At 42.1% G+C, this 22,707-nt stretch overlaps 1 protein-coding gene across 5 annotated transcripts in view; it reads left to right on the top strand.

The window, feature by feature from the left end:
- The window catches only part of LOC119660936 (protein Gawky), a 47,503-nt gene that overhangs the window by 6,000 nt on the left and 18,796 nt on the right, over positions 1-22,707 (top strand). The window contains exons 1-2 of one of the 5 annotated variants that reach the window (XM_038069932.1): positions 18,218-19,319; positions 19,432-19,481. The exons of 1 other annotated variant lie outside the window; for it this stretch is intronic. In XM_038069932.1, coding sequence (XP_037925860.1) covers positions 19,467-19,481 — 15 coding nt within the window. In that variant the 5' untranslated portion in view covers positions 18,218-19,319; positions 19,432-19,466. Of the gene's footprint in view, positions 1-18,217; positions 19,353-19,431; positions 19,764-22,707 lie in introns of those variants that run through there. 3 more of the 5 variants (XM_038069935.1, XM_038069934.1, XM_038069933.1) reach the window with 3 other exon arrangements.

Raw genomic sequence — 22,707 nt, 5'->3', positions numbered from 1 at the left:
TCTCTCCATTTATATGCCAATCGGAGAAATGCTCGAAGTGATGAAACTAATTTTCGGTATGCTCCAATTACATCCATAGGTATTAAAAGAGCTTTCAGCAAAGGACAGACAACACCTTATTCTTCCAGAACCAAATGATTTTATAAAACTCTTAGCAACTCAGGCCCAATCTGGACCAGGCGGAACACTTCTGGAGAAGTGTTTGGAGCGTACCCAGCCATTGCAATTTAGAAGTAGCGTCGCTGGTTATGCGTTCATGTCAGGCCATCCCCAAAATAACCATATAACTGAATTCGGCATAGAATCGGCCCTAGGAAAGGCAGGCAATTGGAAGATGGAAGGAGTTGACAGGATTCACAACTGCTGGCTGAAGGGGTTTAAGAGCACTCACAGGATATTGGCAAATCATTTTAATCAGATGATTGCCGATCCGAAAGTAGTTCGACAGCTTTTCACCAAAGTGGTAACTGTCCCCAATCCTCAAGGAACAGGGATGGGGAATTGAATTGAAAATCTCGACCAATTACTTGTCTTTCTACCATCTATGATACAAGGTTCGCTTCAGTTCTCTGCGCGAATATCTCAACACATCTTGATGTTCATAAATTGATAGCTGAGGAGCAAAAAGAAAGAACAAAAGGCTTTCGAGGCTGTAAAGGATACCAAAAACGAAATATCCCGACAGGCTACATTGATTATAAATAGGTCTTTGACTCCACATCGTGGTTACTGCAAGTGTTACGCTTGTGCGAAATTAACAATATCCTCACAAATATCAGGAGAGTTACCAATCAGGCGTGGCGTTTCCCAAAGCGGCTCACTAAGCCCCTCTGTGGTTGTTTGGCTTTGAATTCGTTATCTCATCCTTTAAATTAAAGCAAGTACGGAGGTTAAGTCTTGTCGAAATGTACATTGCCATTTAATGTATATTGACGATATCAAATTGTACGCCAAAGGCAGGGATATCGGCATACAATTGGTCTCGGAGAAATTTCGCATAAGAACAATTGTTCGGGAAAAATACACGGACAATGCAGGGTGTATTCATAACAACATTCAAATTGAGGACATGGATTCTTACGACGTCTACAAATACCTCGGCATATTGCAAGCAACACAACACTTGCTATGGCAATAATTAAATCTAAGTTGCTGGGGGAATTTCAATGGTGTCTGGATTTTGTCCTGAGAACACAGGAAAAATAAAATCATGGCACTCAACACCTTCACCATTCCCGTCTTTCCATACACTTTCGGTGTGACACAGTGGAGTAATATGGATTTAGAATCTGTCAATAAACGGGTAAGGGTAGCTCTTGCAAACAACAACATGCACAATAGAGCTGCCGAAAAATTGAAGGTTACCATCCCACGTCATCAGGGAGGAAGGACACAATTAAGTGCATTCTCTTCCTGAGTTTCTCTTCGAGAAACAATCTTCTAGTCGATTCCATAAGGCTACTGACTGTCATGGCAGATAACAAATTGTCTCCTTTGAACTTGGAAAGCAGAGAATGGAATCCCATGTCGAATGTTACTACAATCCAACAGAAAATCGACATGTGGAAAAAGACACACATTCACTGAGGTCATATCAAAAATTTATTGTTGCCATGCATTGACATCTGAACCTTCAACTAATGGTTTACTAACGGTGTACTATTCTACAAGACCGAAGCGTTCTTAACTTCAATCCAGGATGCTTCGCCCCCAACAAAAAATTTCAAACAACTCTCCCCTCTCCAACTTCCAGTTGACCATGCCTGATATAAGGGAAATTGATATTCAAACAGCCCTTGGAAAGGCAAGTAATTGGGAGGCGCTAGGAGTTGATGGGGCTCACTACTTCTGGCTAGAACGGTTCAAGAGCACTGACAGGGTATTGGCAAATCATTTTAATCAGATGATTGTCGATCCGAAGTTAGTTTCATAATTTTTCATAAAGGCGATAACTTTCCTCATTTCAACAGAAGAAGGTGTCTCTTGCTCTTTAAGATGTCGACCAATTACTCGTCTTTCTAGCATGTACAAATTCTTGTATGGTTTGGTCGGATCCCTTGGTGTTTTCATCTCGGGCGGCCTTCTTCCTTGACATGTGAGCTCGTGATCAAGCATGATTGTTGGCTTTGAGTCTGTTTAGGATTTTACCCGGTCCCACAGCGATTAACCACCCTACTCAAGCCGACTAGGGGTTGGTCAGCCAACAGTGTTCCGGCTACAGTCTTAGATTTGCATGCTGCCGTGTAGGCTATGCTTGAGCCTCAATTGGGACCTATTACTTGGCTGCTTGTTAATTAAATTACATGTCTAGCGACTAATTAATATTGAAGAGTTTCCCTTATCCTGTTCCCTAGACTATCTGTATCATTTGATAGTCCATTGTAGTCAAGTTCCCTGAGCGAATATCCCCAAACATCTTGATGTTCATAAATTAATAGCTGAGGAGTAAAAAAGGCTCCCGAGACCGTAAAGAACAACTTATAATTGATATGGTAGCGGTGAAGCAGCTTGAGAAGCGGAGAATGGGATCCCTTGTTGAATGTAACTTCAGTCCAACAAAAGATCGACATATGGAAAGAAAACCTTACGGAGGTCATATTAAATATTTGTTGTTGTCAAGCGTTGAGTGTAGTATCTTCACGAACTCCGTCGAGCGGAGAAGCGACTTCACAGACGGAAAAAGGAATCCTGGGAGAACCAACAAGCCTATGAACTAGAAAAGTACAGGGAGCAACCGCACCAGGCGCGGAAGTTTTACCAACAAGTCAGCAGGATGAAGCCTTATACACCTCGATGCTCATCCTGCCGAGACAAAGAGGGAAATCTGATTTCCGACAGAATGGCCATATTAGAGCGATGGGTTGAATACTTTGATGAGCTACTGAACAACCAGAACATCGGCGAGTTGGAGGTCCCGCCAACTGAAGATGACGGACAAATACTGCCATCACCAAGTTTAGGAGAAACGGTCCGTGCAATTCATCGGCTAAAAAATCATAAGTCGCCAGGAGCCGATGGAATTACAGCCGAATTGGCTAAATATGGAGGCGACCAGTAACACCAAGTGGTTCATCAACTTGTGCTCAAGGTATGGAACAGCGAATCAATGCCTGACGATTGGCAACGAAGTATTATCTGTCTCATTCATAAAAAGGGAGATATTATAGAGGTATCACGTTGCTGAGTACCATTTATAAGATATTTTCCACTATCTTGCTAGGTCGGATAGCCCCATACGCCCAGAACATCATTGGCCCATACCACAGAGGCTTCACTTCAGGCAAATCAGCAACAGATCAGATTTTCTCTCTGCGGCAAGCGATGGAAAAACTGTTGGAATATGGACAACAGTTGCACCATCTGTTCATCGACTTTAAAGCCGCCTATGATAGCATAGCCAGGGTAAAATTGTACACGGCCATGAGAGAATTCGGTATCCCGACGAAATTAATAAGACTGACTAAGCTGACCCTGACCAGGACTTATTTTCGGAAGCTACCCAACCCAAAAATCTGATATGTAGGCCTCAAAATATGTCCCATTCCGATATTTGCTTAAATAAACTTTAGAATAGTATATTACCATCTGAGTGAAATTATGCGGTGTTTCCAACGATTAATTATCTGAAATAATAAAAACTTTATTCTTTTTCGTTGGTGTCAATATTTGTTCTTGCAAATTCCCATATTTCGGGAACCACTTGTTCCCTTCATCAGTGCTAACAAGTGGTTCCCGAAATACCTTTTGCCTTTTGGTCGTTTACCATCGACTTCGATGTTCAGACCAATCTTGGCAAGTGAATTCTCGTTTGCACGAATTGCGTGACCATACCATCGAAGACGTCTCTCTCGCAACTTTTCCACGATCGGTGCAACCCCATAACGATCGCGGATATCCTCATTTCGGATGTGATCTAAACGTGTGACGCCACTAGTCCAACGTAGCATCGTCGTCTCCATTACCGCAAGACGCCGTTCATTGTCTTTTATGGTCGACCAACACTCAGAACCATAGAGAGCGACTGGACGGACGACATTGCGGTAAATTTTAGATTTGAGACGTTCGTTGATACGTCGATCACAAAGGACACCAGTTGTGGAACGCCACTTCATCCAGATTGCGTTAATGCGTGAAGCAATTTCATAACGCAGTTCTCCATTGGCTGATAGCGTTGATCCGAGGTATTTAAATCGCTCAGTTCTGGGCAGATCATTGCCGCTGACAGTGATTGTGCCTGTTTCATGGGGATCGGTCGTCAAAAATTCAGTTTTGTTTAAATTCAATCTGAGACCGTGTTGCATGAGGCGATCATTCCATTTTTGCTATCAGATGCTAGGAAGACATCATCTGCATAAAGCAGTGTGTAGGGCGCTGGACGTTGGATATCCCGTGTGACGGTGTCCACAACAAGGACAAAGAGGAGTGGTGAGAGGGCACTTCCTTGATGAACACCAACAGATACACCCGCCATACTTCGAACTTTACTTTTCGGATCGTGGTAGAGCAATTGAACCCAGCGCACGAGTTCTTCTGGCACGAAGTGTTGTCGTAAAACATACCAGATGAGTTCGTGTGGTACACGGTCAAACGCTTTTTCTAGATCCAGAAAGGCAATGTAAAGAGGGCGATGCTTCTCACGGTGTTTCTCCATGAGTAACCGCGCAGCGTGTGTTGTGTCAGTAGTTCCGCAGTTCTTGACAAATCCGGCTTCATTCACAGTTATTTCAACGATTTTGCGAATACGGTTGTCAAGAATGCGTTCAAAAGTGTTCATGGTATGGGAAAGTAACCGGATCGGACGGTAATTTGAACATTCTGCTGGGCTACCTTTCTTTTTCCATATTGGAACAGTGGTACTTTCTTGCCAGTCAGATGGTGTTCTTCCTTCCTGAATAACCCCGTTAAAGAATTCACTGAGCCACAGTGTTGGGTCCCAGCTCTTCGCTTTCCAGAGCTCAGATGTGATGTCGTCAGGTCCTGTTGCTTTCCCCGATTTCATTTGTTTTATTGCCTCCTCGACTTCAGTTGCGCTGACTGGTGGAACTGCTCCAAATGTCGGCAATGATTGTGGAAGTGGAGGATGAGCAAATTCTTCAGTTGAAATCTGCTCGAAGTATTCTCGCCATCTATTCTGTCTATCTTGTCATTAACACAACAGAAGTGTTCGATGTCCTGTGTACGTTCATCATGGCTTTTACCAAGTCGATACAGATGTTTCTCGCCATCCCGAGTGTCCAGTTTATCGTAAAGATTTTTGAAATGGTTCGCTCGGGTGACAGCGACCGCTTTCTTTGCTTCCCGGTTGGCATTCTTATAAATTTGCCAATTAGCAGGCGTTTTATCGTCGAGAAATTTGTGGTAGAGGCGTTTCTTTTCACGGACCTTCATTTCAACATCATCATTCCAAAGCCAAGGATCTCGGTTGATGTACCGCTTAGCCGGCTTGGTGACCCCGAGGGTTGCAGAGGCCGCTTTGTGAATCGTGTCTTTCATTTGGTTCCATGATTCTTCCACATTCGTAATGGTTGGCAATCGTATGAGTGAGACCGTTTTTTCTTTCTTCTCACCAAATTGCCACCATTTAATGCGTGGCGGGCCAGTGCGTTCCTCACGCTGTTTTATCGGTGGCTTAATTCGCAGGACGGCAATCAACGGCCGATGTTGAGGTGCGATGGTCTCATAGGGAACGACTTTGCAATCGGTGACAGTGGTAAAATGTCGGCGTCTTATGAGAATATAGTCGATTTGCGTTTTATTGTTCCCACTATAAAATGCGGGAAGATGAGACAATCGTTTGATGAACCATGTATTCATAAGTACAAGGTCATGGGTGTCCGCAAAATCGATTATACGCTCGCGACCTTCATTGCGCGCTCCGAACCCCTTTCCCCCATGGCACCTGTTACCGTCTGCCTTTTCACCCACATGACCATTAAGGTCGCCGGCAATGATTATGTAATCGCCAGCAGGCACGTGACAAGTCTCTTCATCGAGAAGTTGCCAGAATGGATTTTTCTCGGCATCAGGTCGACCTGTCTGTGTTGCATACGCGGTGAAGAAGTGAATAGTGCGATCAGCTGATATAATGGTGAGCTTCATCAGCCGATCATCAAATCGTTCGACTTCTTTAATGGCATCACGGAAATCCTCTGAGATGGCAATGCCAACACCATATTGAGTGTGTGGGTTACCAAAATAGAGAAGTTTGTAGCCATTTTTACCGCGTTCGCGTTCAATATCGCAGCTTTTGGCACCAGACCATCGGGTTTCTTGCAGAGCAGAGATATCAATGTACCTTTTCCGAAGGGCTCTTGTGAGTTCCTCCGTCTTTCCAGTTAGGGTACCAACATTTAGCGTGCAGACACATATTTGTTTTGTTCTTTGTGTGCGGATTAACTTGCTTACGTCCTGACGCCGTCCATGCGTCAAGAACCCTTACCCATTTCTCGACAGGACCGGGGCCCGTCCTGCCGCGTCGACTGAGGTGGACGCCCTAGCATTTCTCCGAGGCTTGTGACTCAATCCGATCATCATGTTTGTAAAGACATTGTATGTATTTTCTTGGTCGACCTGTGGCGGGGCCTGTCACCAAGAGAGATCAGGTAGGATTTAACATAGTGGAATAACTCCAACTATACTCTATTTATGTCTTTCGCTGATCTCAGGATTTTATTTTTGTTTTACTAAGGATAGTACAGAGTACGTTGCCTCAAACCCTCCTCCTTTACCTGGGCTTGGGACCAGCATACTATGTTAATAGCATGGCGGAGTTATTACTTTGTTATTATTAATGTGTGAATGTGAATGGAAAAACGTGCATTGAGAGTTGCTCCCATAAGATGAACATAAGACCTTTATATCTGAAGCGCCGAGCTTTCGGTATTCCGATTTGTTTCAGCTTTTGTTTGACGTAAGCCGCGAAACAAGCTTACGTCGTTACTCATTTGAACCGCTGGAGTATGTTTATCCTTATTGTCGTTGCTGGATTCACTTCCACTGCATCCAGATTGAGCCCCAAATTAAATCTTTACTTTTATTGCAAATCATAAAAAAATACTTTGAGAATTAGCCTAGATCCTTTATTTCTGTTACAATATTGCTGTATATACTTATCTAAAGGACTATTGTTTCATATTTAGTGTATTTACACTCTCGGTTTATCTTATGTCTAGGTAACTGGTATGATAGGCAGGAGAGACTTGCTTATTGCGCCTGCTACGGGAGGCTCCCAAATTCGCGTGGTAATCTAACGCGCAGTATTTTTTTGAAATCCGTACTAAGAAGCTAATGACGCTACGGAAATACTTATCAGATCAGACAATCACCATCGTCCTTTAAAGGAGTGCGTAAGATTACCGTCCTAGTACCGATACTATCTTATCTACACCTACAAAATGATGCGAAAGTTTATAGATCCCTATCACAATATATCTAATAGCCAGTAATCAAACTACAAGGTACAGACTTATCAATATATTTTTCAAGCCTATCTATGATGTGTATCATAGCCTCCAAACAAGGCAAGGCATAATCATGTTCAAATTTAATTAAAACGGTAAGTGCCTTTGTCGTTGCTACAAAAGCCTTCAACATTCAGATGAAGGGTCTCGATTAGTACTTTCCGAAGCCCGTCTTAGTTTTGACATTTGTTAGGAAGATGGAACGTCCGGGGGTCGAAAATGATCATCTTTTTAAAGGACTCATTCTCAAGAACTATCCAACCAAAAAACTAAACTATTACTAACAAAGTTATAATAGGTTAAAATTGTCGTTTCTTTGCAAATTCAAGACTATGAATATCAATATCACCGGAAAGTGGATACTCTCACGTAATATATGCATATATTGCGTCCAGCATCCGGTTCCCCGACTTGTTCATTAGTAGGTACAGGAAAACCATTTACATAAGAGTCCTTAAGAGCGGGTAAGACAATCTAAAGAATGTCGCAAAATAGGGAGAGGAGCTCTCCAAGGTTCCACCATCTCACTTAGCTTAGGCCCAAGATGATCCACTGATATCGCTCAAATTGAAGAAAGCGAGCATCGGACTGGCCGGCACCGGCACCCGCTCTGTCTGCTGTGAGGGATCCGTCAGTGTACCAACTAATCAGTTGCTGGTTTTAGCCGTATGTCGCAGCCACGCTCTCCCAGTTTGCCTTGTTACCCCAACGTGTTTCAAACGAAGTGAAACCTCGTTGTCATGTTATCCCTTGGTATCAATGATTCGGGATACCGCCTAGAAAGAATATCAACCTTTTTTCGATTTAGCTCCCTGCCTCACTGATACTCCCGGCCATCCTGCATATTGCCCTCCTTGTATGCATCTGTATGTGCAGATGGTGAGGGGTTAATCCCAAAAGGACCTCCAGGGATGTCGTTGGGCATGTCCTCATTACCCCACTGATACACACGCAAGCCAGCCTTTGGAGCTTATGTAATTTCCTGGCTCGTGTGCTGAGTTCGGTTCTTTCTGCCCAGATTACCGCTCCATAGGTAATCATTGGCCTTATTATTGCAGTATATATCCAAAGTAGTATCTTCGGGCTGCAACTCCATTTTTTCCTGCTATGGATCTACAAGTCATCAGAGCCCTCGTGGCTTTCCGACATGTGTCTTCCAGAGTAATTTTTGGCGTAGCGTAAGTCCCAAATATTTGACCTCTGTTTCTCGTTTCACCTCCATATCATGTAATGTTATGGCTTTCAGGTGATCCAGCTTACGCCTCCTAGTGAATAGTACTATGGTGGTTTTGGCTGGGTTGATCCGCAGTCCCACCTTCCCGCACCAGGCACTAGTAACCCTTAGTCCAGTTTGGATTCTATCACATAGGGTATGTATCTTCATATTTGCCCCTACAGACTAAAACAATGTCGTCCGCGTAACCCTGGATTTGTATTCCAGTATTTATTAGCACATCCAGGAGTTCATCCACTACCATACTCCACATCAGCGGCGAAAGTACCCCGCCCTGTGGCCAGCCTTGAGTAGTGTTCATGACAGTAAAATTTGTACCTGTATGTATTTCTATTTGCCTGCTTTCTAGCGTTTTGCCCATCCAGAATGCCAGGGTGTTTCCCATTCCCTTGTGAATCAGGGCATCTTGTATCTTTGTGTGCGATGTGTTGTCGAATGCTCCTTCGATTTCCAAAAACGTGCACCAGTGCAATTTTTTTTGTTTCTATTGTCAATTTAATGAAAATATTTCCCTATTTTATATTATTGATCAACTAAACTTTTAATGTCCATAGTTTAGTTTTCTTTGCATGCATTTATTTTCAAGGGTTTCTACACAAAATTCCAAATATTTGGTTGGTGAAAAAGAAATGGCGCATTTTGTTAATAGATGGCGATACTCAAACATATCTTGTTTGTGTAGTTATCGCATCGGGTCATACTATACGGCAATTTGAAGACGACAATCTGTGCTACAAGTGTCTCTTTGACAATGTTGTGATCGCACGTTTCAGTCTCAAGTTATAGCGCGTCAAAGATGGAGTCCACCAAGCAAGAAATTCGTCATATTTTATGTTTTTACTACCTGAGAGGTAAAAATGCAACGAAGGCGGCCGAACAAATTTGTGAAGTTCATGGGCCCCGATACTGTAACGATTCGCACAGCACAGCGTTGGTTTGATCGATTTCGTTCTGATGTAGTGGATGTCAAAGATACACCCCGTACTGGTAGGCCAATCGTCGTAGAAACCGATAAAATTGTCGAAATCATCCAAATAGACCGGTATGTGAGCATTCGTTCGATTGGCCAGGAACTGAGTATCGACCATAAAATCGTTTGGAACCATTTGCAGAAGATTGAATTCCAAAAAAAGCTGGATGTTTGTGTGTCACACGAGTTGAGAGATAATGAAGTTGCGCTTCTAAATGGCAACAAGTTTGCGAACAAAAAGGGTGCATATTTGACCTAAATCGGATAATTCTAAGTATGTTAAATAAAGCCTCAAATTTCGATCACAAATACATTTCTTGTTCCCCAACTCAATATATTTTACTAGTTACAATTAAGCATTAACAAGATTAATAACTCTTCAACGAAAGTATCGTTTCTCGACTAAAGTAATAGGGTACGAACTTGGCTCGGCTTTGTGTTTGTTGTTTTATAAACAAAACTTTGAATCATAAATACATGTTGGCAATAGTTTTGTCTTTGACTGTATGTTAATTGGACTTCCTCAAGCATTTCTCCTACTTCCTGATCGTAAACGAACTTGTTCAAAAATGGAATGATCGCCTCATGCAACACGGTCCCAGATTGAATTTAAACAAAACTGAATTTTTGACGACCGACCCCCATGAAACAGACACAATCACTGTCAGCGGCAGTGATCTGCCCAGAACTGAGCGATTTAAATACCTCAGGTCAACGCTATCAGCCAATGAAGAACTGCGTTATGAAATTGCTTCACGCATTAACGCAATCTGGATGAAGTGGCGTTCCACAACTGGTGTCCTTTGTGATCGACGTATCAACGAACGTCTCAAATCTAAAATTTACCGCAATGTCGTCCGTCCAGTCGCTCTCTATGGTTCTGAGTGTTGGCCGACCATAAAAGACAATGAATGGCGTCTTGCGGTAATGGAGACGACGATGCTACGTTGGACTAGTGGCGTCACACGTTTTGATCACATCCGAAATGAGGATATCCGCGATCGTTATCGTTCGTGCAAACGAGAATTCACTTGCCAAGATTGGTCTGAACATCGAAATCGATGGTAAACGACCAAAAGGCAGACCTAAGCAACGGTGGCTTGATACGCTGGATGGGGATTTGAAAGCCTCGATATTGCACCTAGATCAGGCATTCGATAGAGCCAAATGGCAAAACCGATCACGACGAGCCGACCCCGCTTGTGAACGGGACAAAGGCTGAAGAAAAAGAAGAAGAAGCGAACAATTTACAGCTAGCATCCCTAATTGAACCACTAAATAATTTGCGGAGAGCATGCCTAATCGAATCATTGAAGAATCTACAGTCGGCTAAAAGGGTCTTCTCGGAAGCCCACATCCATCTTAAATTATTCCGTGGACGAGATAATTAAATAGCTGCATCCGTTTTTCTATTATTTTCCGTATGCTTCTGGTTGGTCATTTGCACTGCCTTTCAACCTTATCGAAGAAAAGGTAACACTCGATAACATTCTTTTTTCTAATGGAACTCCGGATAGCGCAGCAGTAGCGAAATTCCACATACGCTTGGACAGTGCTAAGCCTTAGTATCGCACAAACTGGTTCAAAACGTTGTTTTGGATGACAAGCGCCAAGCGGAGAGCCTACACCACAGTATATCTAAGTTGCCTGCCGCTTGTGGTTTGTGTTCGTTATGTCAATTTCTGATCGTCTTCGCGTTGTGATTTCAAAACATTGATATGAAATGCCAAACTATAAGGCCTACAAATAAGTTCTGTCGGTTTTTTCTTTAAATTTGAAGCTTTATTGTGAAAAATTGGTTATACATTCATTGTTGAAAGTATTGCCCATCGCTAGCCACAACTTTCTTCCATCTTTAAGACAATTCATAGATACCATCGCGCCAAAAATTGGCCTGCTTGGCCGCTATCCATTCATCGAGCCATTTTTTGAGTTGGTCGTAATTGGAGAAGTGCTGGTCAGCCAAGCCATGCTGCATCGACCGGAACAAATGGTAATCAGAAGGAGCAATGTCTGGAGAGTACAGCGGATGGGGTAGGACTTCCCATTTCAACGTTTCTATAATAGATATGTTTTAACGGGCTGTGCAACATGTGGACGAGCATTGTCATATTGCAAAATAACTTTATTATGGCTTTGCTGGTATTGCGGCCGTTTTTTCTTGAGTTCGCGGCTCAAACGCATCATTTGACGTCGGTAGAGTTTGCCCGTGACCGTTTCGTATACCACACCCAGCTGGTCCCACCATATACACAGCATGATCTTCTCACCATGAATATTCGCTTTGGCCGTCGATGATGAGGCATGGCCGAGGTATCCTCACGTTGTCCGACGCTTGGGATTATCGTAATGGATCCACTTTTCATTGCCAGTAACTATTCGATGCATAAAACCCTTCCTTTCTTGTCGTTGGAGCAGATGTTCGCACGTGAAAAAACGGCGTTCGACGTCTCATGGGTTCAGTTCATACGGAACCCAATTTCCGACCTTTCGGATCATTCCCGTTGCTTTTAGACGGTTGGAAATGGCTTGCTGAGTGACTCCAAGTGTTTTTCCCCAAGTTCTTGTTTCGTTTGCGATGGATCTTGGTCGAGCAATGCCTCTAATTCTTCATCCGTTTGCGATGGATCTTGGTCGATCGATGCCTCTAATTCTTCATCTTCAAGAATTGTTGGCCGTCCGGCGCGTTCTTCGTCTTCCAAGCCAAAATTGCCACTTTTAAATCGTCCAAACCACCTCTGACATGTTCGTTCAGATAGAGCATGGTCACCATAAACTTCCACCAAAATGCAATGACTTTTGGTTGCTTTTTTCTTCATATTGAAATAATGAAGTAGAACTCCCCGCAAATAATGTGTTATTTGGTATAAAATTGGCCATTTTCGTTGATGAAAAAAGTATTGTTGTTTACACTTCAATTAAATAATTTATACTGACGTTTGTGCCTATTGACAGTAGCTTTCCGATGAATGTTTGGAAATGTGGATCAATTGAGTAAAAAACAAGTTACGCCATCTATTGTGAAAACCGACAGAACTTATTTGTAGATCTTATAGTTGGGGCGGAAAGAGAATGTTTCATTAAATGCCATTGCATACATTACATATAGTAGTTACCTCCTCTGAATAGTGCTGCGACATCGACAAAAAATATCGATATAATTAAATATCGATGTTTGAATTAGAATGTTTCGATGCCGATAAAAACATCGAATGAAAACATCGATTTTAGCAAACATCGATATTTCTTTCAATTTATCAATGCAAAGAAAGCAAGATCTAAATAAGGAAACAAATAACAATGTATCTCGAATAGAAAGAAGACCTTTATTTCATTTTTTTATTATAAAAGTATTGAAACGAAACCCGGGCACTATCGAAATCAATTATGACCCCAAAATGTTTTATCTACACTTTTAAGGAAATTTTCTCCCAAGAGGCAGCTTCTCTTGCAGTTTGCAATATTTCCACTCGCTGAAAAAACGCGTTCACACGGAACAGATGTTGCCATAACGCATAAATATTTTTTGACCATTTTCAGTAACGATGAGTCCTGCAGAAAGAAGATGAACCGAATAAAATGCATTTCACAGCTATTATTTGTTAGATTGTAAATATGCTGTATACACATATAAATTTTTTTTTTAGCTATCTTACCTTGTGAACGATTTCAGTCCATACCTCGAACGGAGAGTCTTTAAGTCGTACTACAGGCTGTTTCAAATAAACTGAAAATTCGGGTGGTATCGAATTCGGTGTATCTAGTTCCTCGACTATTCTGGATTTTTTTCGAGATTTCCAAGCTTCCTGAACCATTTTATGATGATCGTCCCATAAGCTGTATTCATTTTCTGGGATAATATTTAATTTCAGAAGCTACTGGTCTGATGTCAATATAAAAAGGAATTTACCTTTGGACCTAGAAGAATGAGAAGGTGCATCGCTATCGGATTCTGACTCGATTAAGTCTTTTCTCAATTCATTTGATAGCTTCCGTATAACACTGCCTAATGCCGCTTTATCGTCGAAATGCAAATTTTTGAAGCGAGGATCTAATATTGTTGCTGTTGCAAAAAGCTGGTTGTGTTCAATGTTAAGAAATCGTTTATTCCATTCCGCAAAGATGTTATTCTTCAGGGATTTTGCTAGGTCCGTTGTGATTGAAGCTTCAGATATTTTTTTTCTTAAAAGGCGTACGATCGGAATGATCATACTCGACGTAACGAATTTCTCACCACATGCTTCTTTAGTAGCAACTTCGATTGGCTTAAAAAGTAATACAAAATCCTGAAGGAATTCTACATCCTTCGCTGTTATCATTGGTGGAGCTGTTGTATTAAAGTTTATAATACTGCTTACGATTTCCCGAAGCGCCAAAAATCGTTCCACCATATAATACGTGGAATTCCTTCTTGTGGAAACCGATTGAATTAAAGTCTTTTCAGTAGAATTGACAGTCCTCTTTCTAAGCTCATCGCTTCCAATTACACTGCTTCTAAACCAGCTGACTATAGTCTTCACTTGTTCCAGTAAACTTTTTAGCTGAGGGAGAGATTCAATGGACTTTTGAGCCAGAAGATTTAGTAGGTGGGCAAAGCAATAGGTGTGTCTTTTCTTGTCGAAAGCCAATTCTACAGCCTTAATCATATTACTCCCTCCATCAGTAACGACAGCAATAACGACATCATCTTTGATGTTCCACTTGGTGCATATTTCCTTCAGTTTTTGTGCTAAATTTTCTCCTGTGTGCCTTTCTTCTAATTCATAAACCCCTAGTGTGACACCCTGAAGTTTTAGGTCGTCAGTATCATTTGAAACATAATGGGCTGTTACTCCTAGAAAACTTCTTGTTTAATGTGTTTCTGTCCACACATCGGTTGTCAAGCAAATGTATTGTATACCTGACAATTTTTCTTTTAACATATTGGAAACAAATTCGTATTTCTTATCGAGTAATTCGTCGAAAGTCCTTCTCGATGGAATTTTATATAAGGGAGCAACTAATTTCATAAGATATTGGAAGCCCTCATTTTCGACGACCGATATTGGTTCGCTATCGCGACAAATCATAAACAGAATCCCATCAGTTATTTTGGAGTTTTTATTTCCTCCTTCTCGAAACGAACTGATGTTGGCGAAGCTTTGGTTTAGGGAACCATACTGCTTATAATTACTAACAGAAATACACGTGGACCCCGAGCTGGTACTGGCAATCGAAGGACTTGGGCTTAACGTGCTTGCTCTTGAGGAAGAAGCGGTTAGGGATGTGGAAGTCGAACTCGTGGATTTATTTCCGATTCCAATTGCCGCTTCACTTGGTGTTTCTAAACTTGAAGCTACTCGTGTGTTATTTTGATTTGAGCGATTAAAGTGTTCTTCGAAAATGTTTTTGTGTTTTGTTTTTATATGGCATCTTAAATTGGTGGTATTTCCGCTTGTTTTTATATTATTTCCACAAACATTGCATTTTGCTATTTTGTCGTTTATTCTTACATAAAACTTCCACACTTCGCTTTTAGGCGCAAGAGCCATAATGAAGCTAAGAATGAATCTATAGGAATGCCTGCAAGAAAATTAAGAATCAAAATCATCACCCAGAGTACAGAATATTCCACATTAATTTAAAGTTACTTTCAAAGAAGCTATCCGAACAATAGAATATAATTGGAAATTGAACAAATTGGGTAAAAACTGGGTATAAATTACGTCCTTACTGGTTTCTCATACAAGGCTTTACGAAATTTTCCACTTACCGTGAGATTTTGCAACTGGCGCCGTTTGTCGAAAAGTCAATATGCAGGGCTAATTTGATTTTATTTCGGCCGAAAAATTCGAACCGGGATAGTTAATTTTTGGGCGACATTACAGCACAACAGAGTCTAAAACGCGATTTGATAGTTCAACTCTGGTTTGTGTGGTCGACAACTTGCATTCTACATTGCAAGCTGGCTTGACCCGTGACTATCTGCCAATGACCATTCTCTTATGGAGTGTTCTCGTTTTGAGATGTCCACGAACTTCAACTGCTGTTACTCTCTTACAAGGTCCACCCACTCACAGTACAGGTCCTTGTCGTCTACAAGCACGTTTCAGTTGCGTTCTGGCTAAAAGGCTCATTCTATCATTTGTTGCTATACTTAACTGCCGTAAGGCTGGTGTAGCAATCTTTAATGCGTATCTGGTTTACCATATTACTTCCAGATATTCATATTGTAGAGTGTAATTGCACAGTAGGTGACTGAGACTACTATGCATGTGTGCAAACGTCCCTCTCATCTGGACATAGTAAGAGAGTCCAGTGTTGAGGAACAGCTACATCTCACTGGAGGGAGCCCGATGTTAAGGGATTAAATGGAGTTACCAAAACCCAACAAACAACATAGGGAGGAAACTCAAAGAAGTCCCTTGAACACTTAAAAGGTTCAAGCAGATTCCAAGAGGATCCACAGACGTCATCTGAATAAGATTTTGGAAAATCTTAAGAGTTCAGGTGCCCAACTGCTTTCAGAAGGGCTGTCTTACATGATCTGTAAGGCCCACGACTCTAGATAGATTAGGGCGGAGGAGTAGACACCCCAGTAGGACATCAGCCTCTCTGCGCCTGATCACTTCATGATTATAGTCTCCACATCATGAGTGGAAACCAATGTTAGAACTTCAGAGAAGAACCAGCACCGAGGATCCAACCCATAACATACAGAAACTTATAACATGGTTCTCAGCTAATTTCTCAACAAGAAGAAAAACGTAAGATTGCCGTTTAAGCAAAATTAGTAAGAAAACAGGCATATGGCTAGTGTGACCAGGATCTATCATGCTACAATGATGAAGGTCATTGCCATGAGGAAAGTTAAAAGGAGAAATTGTACTCTCGGTATTATATTGGAGTACCCCAGGGGGAACATGTCCCAACTAACAACTCAACAAGATGCTCTCATCAACCGTAATGGGTAAAAAACATCATGCACCTATGTCCTGGTAAAAAATATATACAAATACCCGGACTCCGACTTGGAGATGGACAGACAACCCCACAAGACAATTGACACAGAAAGGAAAACTATACCAATGAAAAAGGCATAGTAAAAACTACTTCGGACATAAGTAATACAATTATGATGAAGAGCAGAAAAAATGGCAGATTATCAATAACAGATTGATGATCAACCAAAAATAAAATGCAAGAAGAGTAATGGTGGTAGAGAGTACTCTATCTTGCTAAAAAACGTGTGGGATAAAAGGACAAATACCAAAAACACAATCAACTCGAAGAAAAATGAAAAAGTGTCAATTTTAGCACTGATTTTCTACCGAATTTCACAGTTACAACTCTACAAGTGACTTCCTATTGTTTCAATAAAATCACCAGTAAGCGCAATGCTGACCACATTGCCTCCTAGTGTACCGTTACGGTCTTGAATGAAGTGCTCTAACACACTTCAAGGCCCTGATCCAACATGGATTGTTGCGCCAATGATTATTATTATTAAGAATACATTTTAATTGCTCGACACAACAGTCGATTTTTCCCAAAATTTTTCGCATCGAAACTACAACACGACCGATATAATTAAAATGAATTCCCTACGACAGACGAACTTGAACTTAGACTTAACCCGACATCCGACGACGAATTAATAATAAAGAGAAGACGACACGATACACATGAAACACAATGAAGGCAAAAAAGAAGCACAACTTCAACTCGCTATAACTATCCCTGTCACTCAAGTAGCAACCGTATCATAGAAAAGCAACAGCAAGCGCGTGCCGTAGTTGGCTGCCGAAGTCCGATCGTTGTTCTTACTTTGTCGTTGACGGACGGACGATGTCGTGTTGTACATGGACATGTGAGGGCAAGCCGCAAGCGCACACAAACTCAACTTATTATAATTGAATATTGCCAGGAATATCGAGTTAAAAAATCGAACCAAAAATATCGATACGTGATAAACATCTGAATCAAAAAATCGATGTAAAAAACATCGATAATTCGAAAACATCGATATTGATGTCGCAGCACTACCTCTGAAATGACGTTTTGACAATTAAACGCTCACAAGCCAAAGGGAACGACATTCGCCGCGCTCGTCGTGGGCTTTGCGACGCTTGCGAACGCGAGATAGTCACAGCTCTAATAGCCAGTCTCCACACTAAATGGTATGGACTTGAGAATGTATTAGATACACTGTGGTCTACATTTTATAATTTCGTGTCTGCGCTGCTCTCGCGTCACGTTCCCCACACCTTTATTCCCCTTATTCTCGTTGTCTTCTTGTTCTTCACTCGGAGCAAGGTTCTGTCTGTGCCCTTGACAACATCGGAGGTGGTAGCAACCGAGACTGGGTCGTGTAGCGACGGTTAGTGTCGTCACGAAACAGCGCCATCTCGTGCAGCGGGCGCTCGCTCAACGCGCATATGCACGCTGCTGCGTACATTTATGGCAAACAGAGCAAATGTCAAGAAATGGTCTGAAATTTCTCTCTCGCGCTGCGACACCACCAAATAACTCGGCGAACCTGTGCTGTTTTAATGAGTGACCTAGTCGTCGTTGAATTCGTAGCGAAAGCAATGAAGGCAGGCCGCGACCCTACAAAATACAAATTTTAGGAGAAACCAGCAAATATCCAAGTCTAAATTCATTCTACCGTCGTGGCTCTCACGAAAGAGTCGTCGTCCGTGTGCTCCGAAAACGAAATAGCCAAGTAGATAAGTAAATAAATAAAAAAAAATGTTGGAGATGTCTAGCAGAGCCGAACCCGAGTGCAAGCCGTGAGTGAAAAGTTGCACTATTCGTGGTTGCCGCCGAGCTTGAGATTTTCTCCGTCTACAGCTTTTCGTTGCGCGATGTTCTTTTGAAATCTAGGAAAGTTTCCTCCATTGTGAAGTGTGACGCGGAGAAAAGATTCTTTTTGCAGCCGCGGTCCTCGCATGCTTTGTCGCCGCGGCGCTCGCCTTTGTGTACGTTTTCGTGTTGAAGGCAAAAATAACCAGTGCAGAACCAGCAAATTGCGCCGCCCCATGAGGTTTATTCTCAGTATTTTCTGTTTTCACATAACTTAGTGCAGCGTCTGGCAGCTTATTGTCGGAAGTGAGTGTCCGCCAAGGATCAGTTGGGAAAAGCTCAGAAGGGAAAATTACTTGGGGCGGGGGGGCAATCGTGAGGAAAACGCGTCACGAATCGATGTCGTTTCCGTCGCACGATCGGTGCGATCATTCTCGTCGGCTGTGTCTCGTAGCTTGTGTGCAAAACTGTGCTTGGCGAAAAACATTCAAGTGGTCGTTGCGTTCGCGGTTTGATTATACCCTGAAACCGACCACGACCATAGAGCAAGACATTCCCAGGACCACGCCGACCTAGTGGCACTAGTGAAATCTAGCTGGGTCAACAGCTATCCGTAAAATTGTTGTGCTGTCACCAATGTCATCGCAATTGTGGACTGTTCCGTCGCCGTCGCCGTGCCGACTTTTTCACGACGTTCCCAGCCTTGGCATCATCGACTTGGTCATGTCCTTTCTTAGCTTGCGGGTAGAAAAATTGCGTCAAGTTGCTTTGCATTCGTGCCAGTGATTCCTTGAGTGTGCTTTACATTATATATTTCTCAGCCGTCCGACCGGTCGGGACAGGCCCTCGATCTTTCTTAAGTACCTAGAAAGTAAGTGGTTGTGTATGTGATCTGATTCTCGGCGTGCGTATCAAGTCATAATTTATTACTTCTAATTTTCTCCCATTATTTCCCCTGTGATGTTGTGGCATTTTTTTTCCAGATAAACAGTTGCGTGTACGAGTTTGCTTATAGATCATGCCGTCGTGTGTGGTAAGTGTAGTTTAAGCTTGAAACTTGCCGTCGCCTCCGTTCCCGCTGGGGGTTGCAAAGGGCATCCAGGATAAGTGTCAAATAACAAAGTGTCATTTTGCACCCGTCGTGGGCATCCGTCATTCGCGAGCGTTGTCATCCTTTGCCGGTGCGTTCTGAAATCGGTATCATACTTACATCGTAGCAGTTGTCGTTGCTCGATTACTTGTGCTATCGCCATACATCATTCGCCTGTTTTGTGCGCGGGTTCTATGACACAGTTCTCTTCTGATGGATGAAATTGTAAGCATTTATTGTTTGCTTATTGATTAAATGTAGGAGTCTAGCTGTCAGGAAAATTCTCGTGTTGGACGTAGGTAGCGATGGCACGCGTTGCTATTTTCCGAGGTTGTAGTCATGGATAAAAACATTTGTCACATCGGACCAACGACGATGTGTCGAATTTCAGTATAATTGCTTCCTAAAAGTTTGAATAAGGAGTGTGATATGCTTGGATTAGGAGATTTTGGTAATGAATATTATCGTTATGCAGCAGTGTACTTGAGCTTTGCTCAATTTTCATGTTAATCGCACAAACAGAAGGTCGTTTGCTTATGAACTTTTTGCGAGACTGTACTTGGCTCAAAAGAGGCGAAGTGGCTCCCGACTAGGAAATTGGTTTTTTGATGAAATTTCATTATCTTCACAGACTCGATTCAGCTCCGTCCTCTAGGAGAAAGTACTTGTTTATTCGAAATGTCCATTAAGACCCGAGTTTGCGGGTGTGTATCCTATTTGGATGATGATGATTTTCCACTGACAAATTCGTAGATTTTCCAATTTCTTCCAAGAAGTGAAATAATGGAATAATGATAATTTGAAGATCATTTTTGTAGGTTTATTTTCACACAAAAATGATTAGGACAAGGAGAATTACTTAGAAATGATGTTTCCCTATTGCTTGGATAGAATGAATATTGCCTTAGCAGAAACTTGTTTATTCAATCCAAGATTTTAAAACACTCGAGAGTTTTCTGGTTTTGCTCTGAGTGTGCTACTTCTATTAGACTCAAACGTTTATAATAAGAATCTTTCAGAGTTAAATTTTAATCACTTCTTCAGGTGCGCACGATTTCTCGACGCCCATTCCCGGAGTCTTGTTTGTTCTTTTATGGCCTTCATCAGGTCCGGGTACTGTTCCGGCCTTTTTACTACTTCTCCACCGCGAAACCTCGGTCTGACTTTTTTTCTTTCTTATTTTAATCTATTGAACGAGTTTACTACTACTCGGTCAAACCATTTCACTCCTCATCGGATCCTTATTGCTTTTTCACTGGGTTCTCTTCGCTTTCTACGAATTTCTACTCGTAAGATGCCTCTCAGTCCTGCAGCTTTTCTTCTTCTCCCATAAGTTATCATATCGTTGTACATACCTGATTCCTTTATCCAAACTTTTCCTGTAGTCCATTCTTCACATTTATCGTTAAGTTTCCTCACCATTCACTTCAGGCATATTTTATCTCTTGTCCTTATACATTCCTTCACTTTTCTCATCATTGCTTCTATCCTCCTTTTAGTTCTTCCCCAATCCTCTTTTTCCCATTGGCCTTCTGATCCTTTTCGCCTTTGTTTCATCAATTCGTTCGTCCAATATCATTCATCCTTTCATTGTTACTCCTTTCTTCCTTTTATTCTTCTTCTTTTCATGCTTCTTGTCTCTCTCATCGTTCTTTTTGCTGATTGTTTCCGTTTCCCTTCTCTTTTCTCGAGTCCTTTTTGTTTTTCTCATCTTACCAGTTACTTTCATTTTTCATTTCCCCTTTCTTTTTTTAATATCTTTCCGGTCATTATTACATCTTACTCATTTTCATTTTGTCCTCTTTTCCGTTTTATTTTCTTCGTTTTTGTCTCTTTCCCTAATTTCTTCTATTTCGTCCTTGTCTTTTTTATTTGATCATTTTTCGTTTCGTTTCATCAATTCCTCTTTCATTTTGTCCTACCTCCTGTGATCCGATCCTTTCCTTCTATTTTATCTTTTACATTCTTTCTTGATTCGCTCCCATCCTTCCATAATTCGTTCCACTCCATACCAACCGTCTTTAATTTTTTCCAATTGGTTTCTCCCTTTTTTTCCTTAGCCCCTTCCCATCTTCCTTCGTCCGTCTTGCTCCTCTTCCTTCGTCCGTCTTGCTCCTCTTCCTTCGTCCGTCTTGCTCCTCTTCCTTCGTCCGTCTTGCTCCTCTTCCTTCGTCCGTCTTGCTCCTCTTCCTTCGTCCGTCTTGCTCCTCTTCCTTCGTCCGTCTTGCTCCTCTTCCTTCGTCCGTCTTGCTCCTCTTCCTTCGTCCGTCTTGCTCCTCTTCCTTCGTCCGTCTTGCTCCTCTTCCTTCGTCCGTCTTGCTCCTCTTCCTTCGTCCGTCTTGTTCCTCTTCCTTCGTCCGTCTTGTTCCTCTTCCTTTGTCCGTCTTGCTCCTCTTCCTTTGTCCGTCTTGCTCCTCTTCCTTTGTCCGTCTTGCTCCTCTTCCTTTGTCCGTCTTGCTCCTCTTCCTTCATCCGTCTTGCTCCCCGTCTTGCTTCTCTTTCCTCGTCCATATTGCTCCTCTGCCTTCATCCGTCTTGCTCATCTTCCTTCATTCTTTCTTAGCCCACTTCCTTAGACCATTCTTTCCCTCGGCTTAAGTCCGCTCCTCTCCTTTTCCTTAGTTCATTATCATTACCCCCTCCCTTAATCTTTACACGCGTACGCGCGCTGCACGTTTCTGCTTCTTATGCCGGATGCACATATTTACCAAACCGTCACAAATACGAATATGTTGATAAAAAGTTTGGCTTGTTTTGTGTAGGAATGCAAGCGCTTGCAGCAATCCGATCGAGTGTCGGTTTTTTGGCACAAATTGAAGGAAATTTGCTTGCCTGCTCATTTACGCACCTGTAAATGTGTGGATGACAATGTTTGGTTCGGCCAAATGGTCGTGGCGCTTTGGAGTTTGCGCTAAGTACCAAACTTAGTGGGTCGGCATTAATTCGTCCTTCCCTATTTCTTCCCCAATCTTTTTCCTTCCTGTCTAATCGTTTGCGGCTCTCCCCTAAGCCTTCATCTGTTCTAATATTTCCTCTTCTCGAAACCCTCCTCTTCCCTAATCTTTCCTCTTCACTATTCCTCCCTTTTCCCTAATCCTTCGACTTCCTCAATCCGATCTCTTCCGCAGTTCTTCCTCTGCACTAGTCCTCCATCTTCTGTCATCTTTCT

Source organism: Hermetia illucens, chromosome 7 (genome assembly GCF_905115235.1).
Source record: "Hermetia illucens chromosome 7, iHerIll2.2.curated.20191125, whole genome shotgun sequence".
Classification (NCBI taxonomy): Eukaryota; Metazoa; Arthropoda; class Insecta; order Diptera; family Stratiomyidae; genus Hermetia; species Hermetia illucens.
This window is presented reverse-complemented; position numbering and strand designations above follow the sequence as displayed.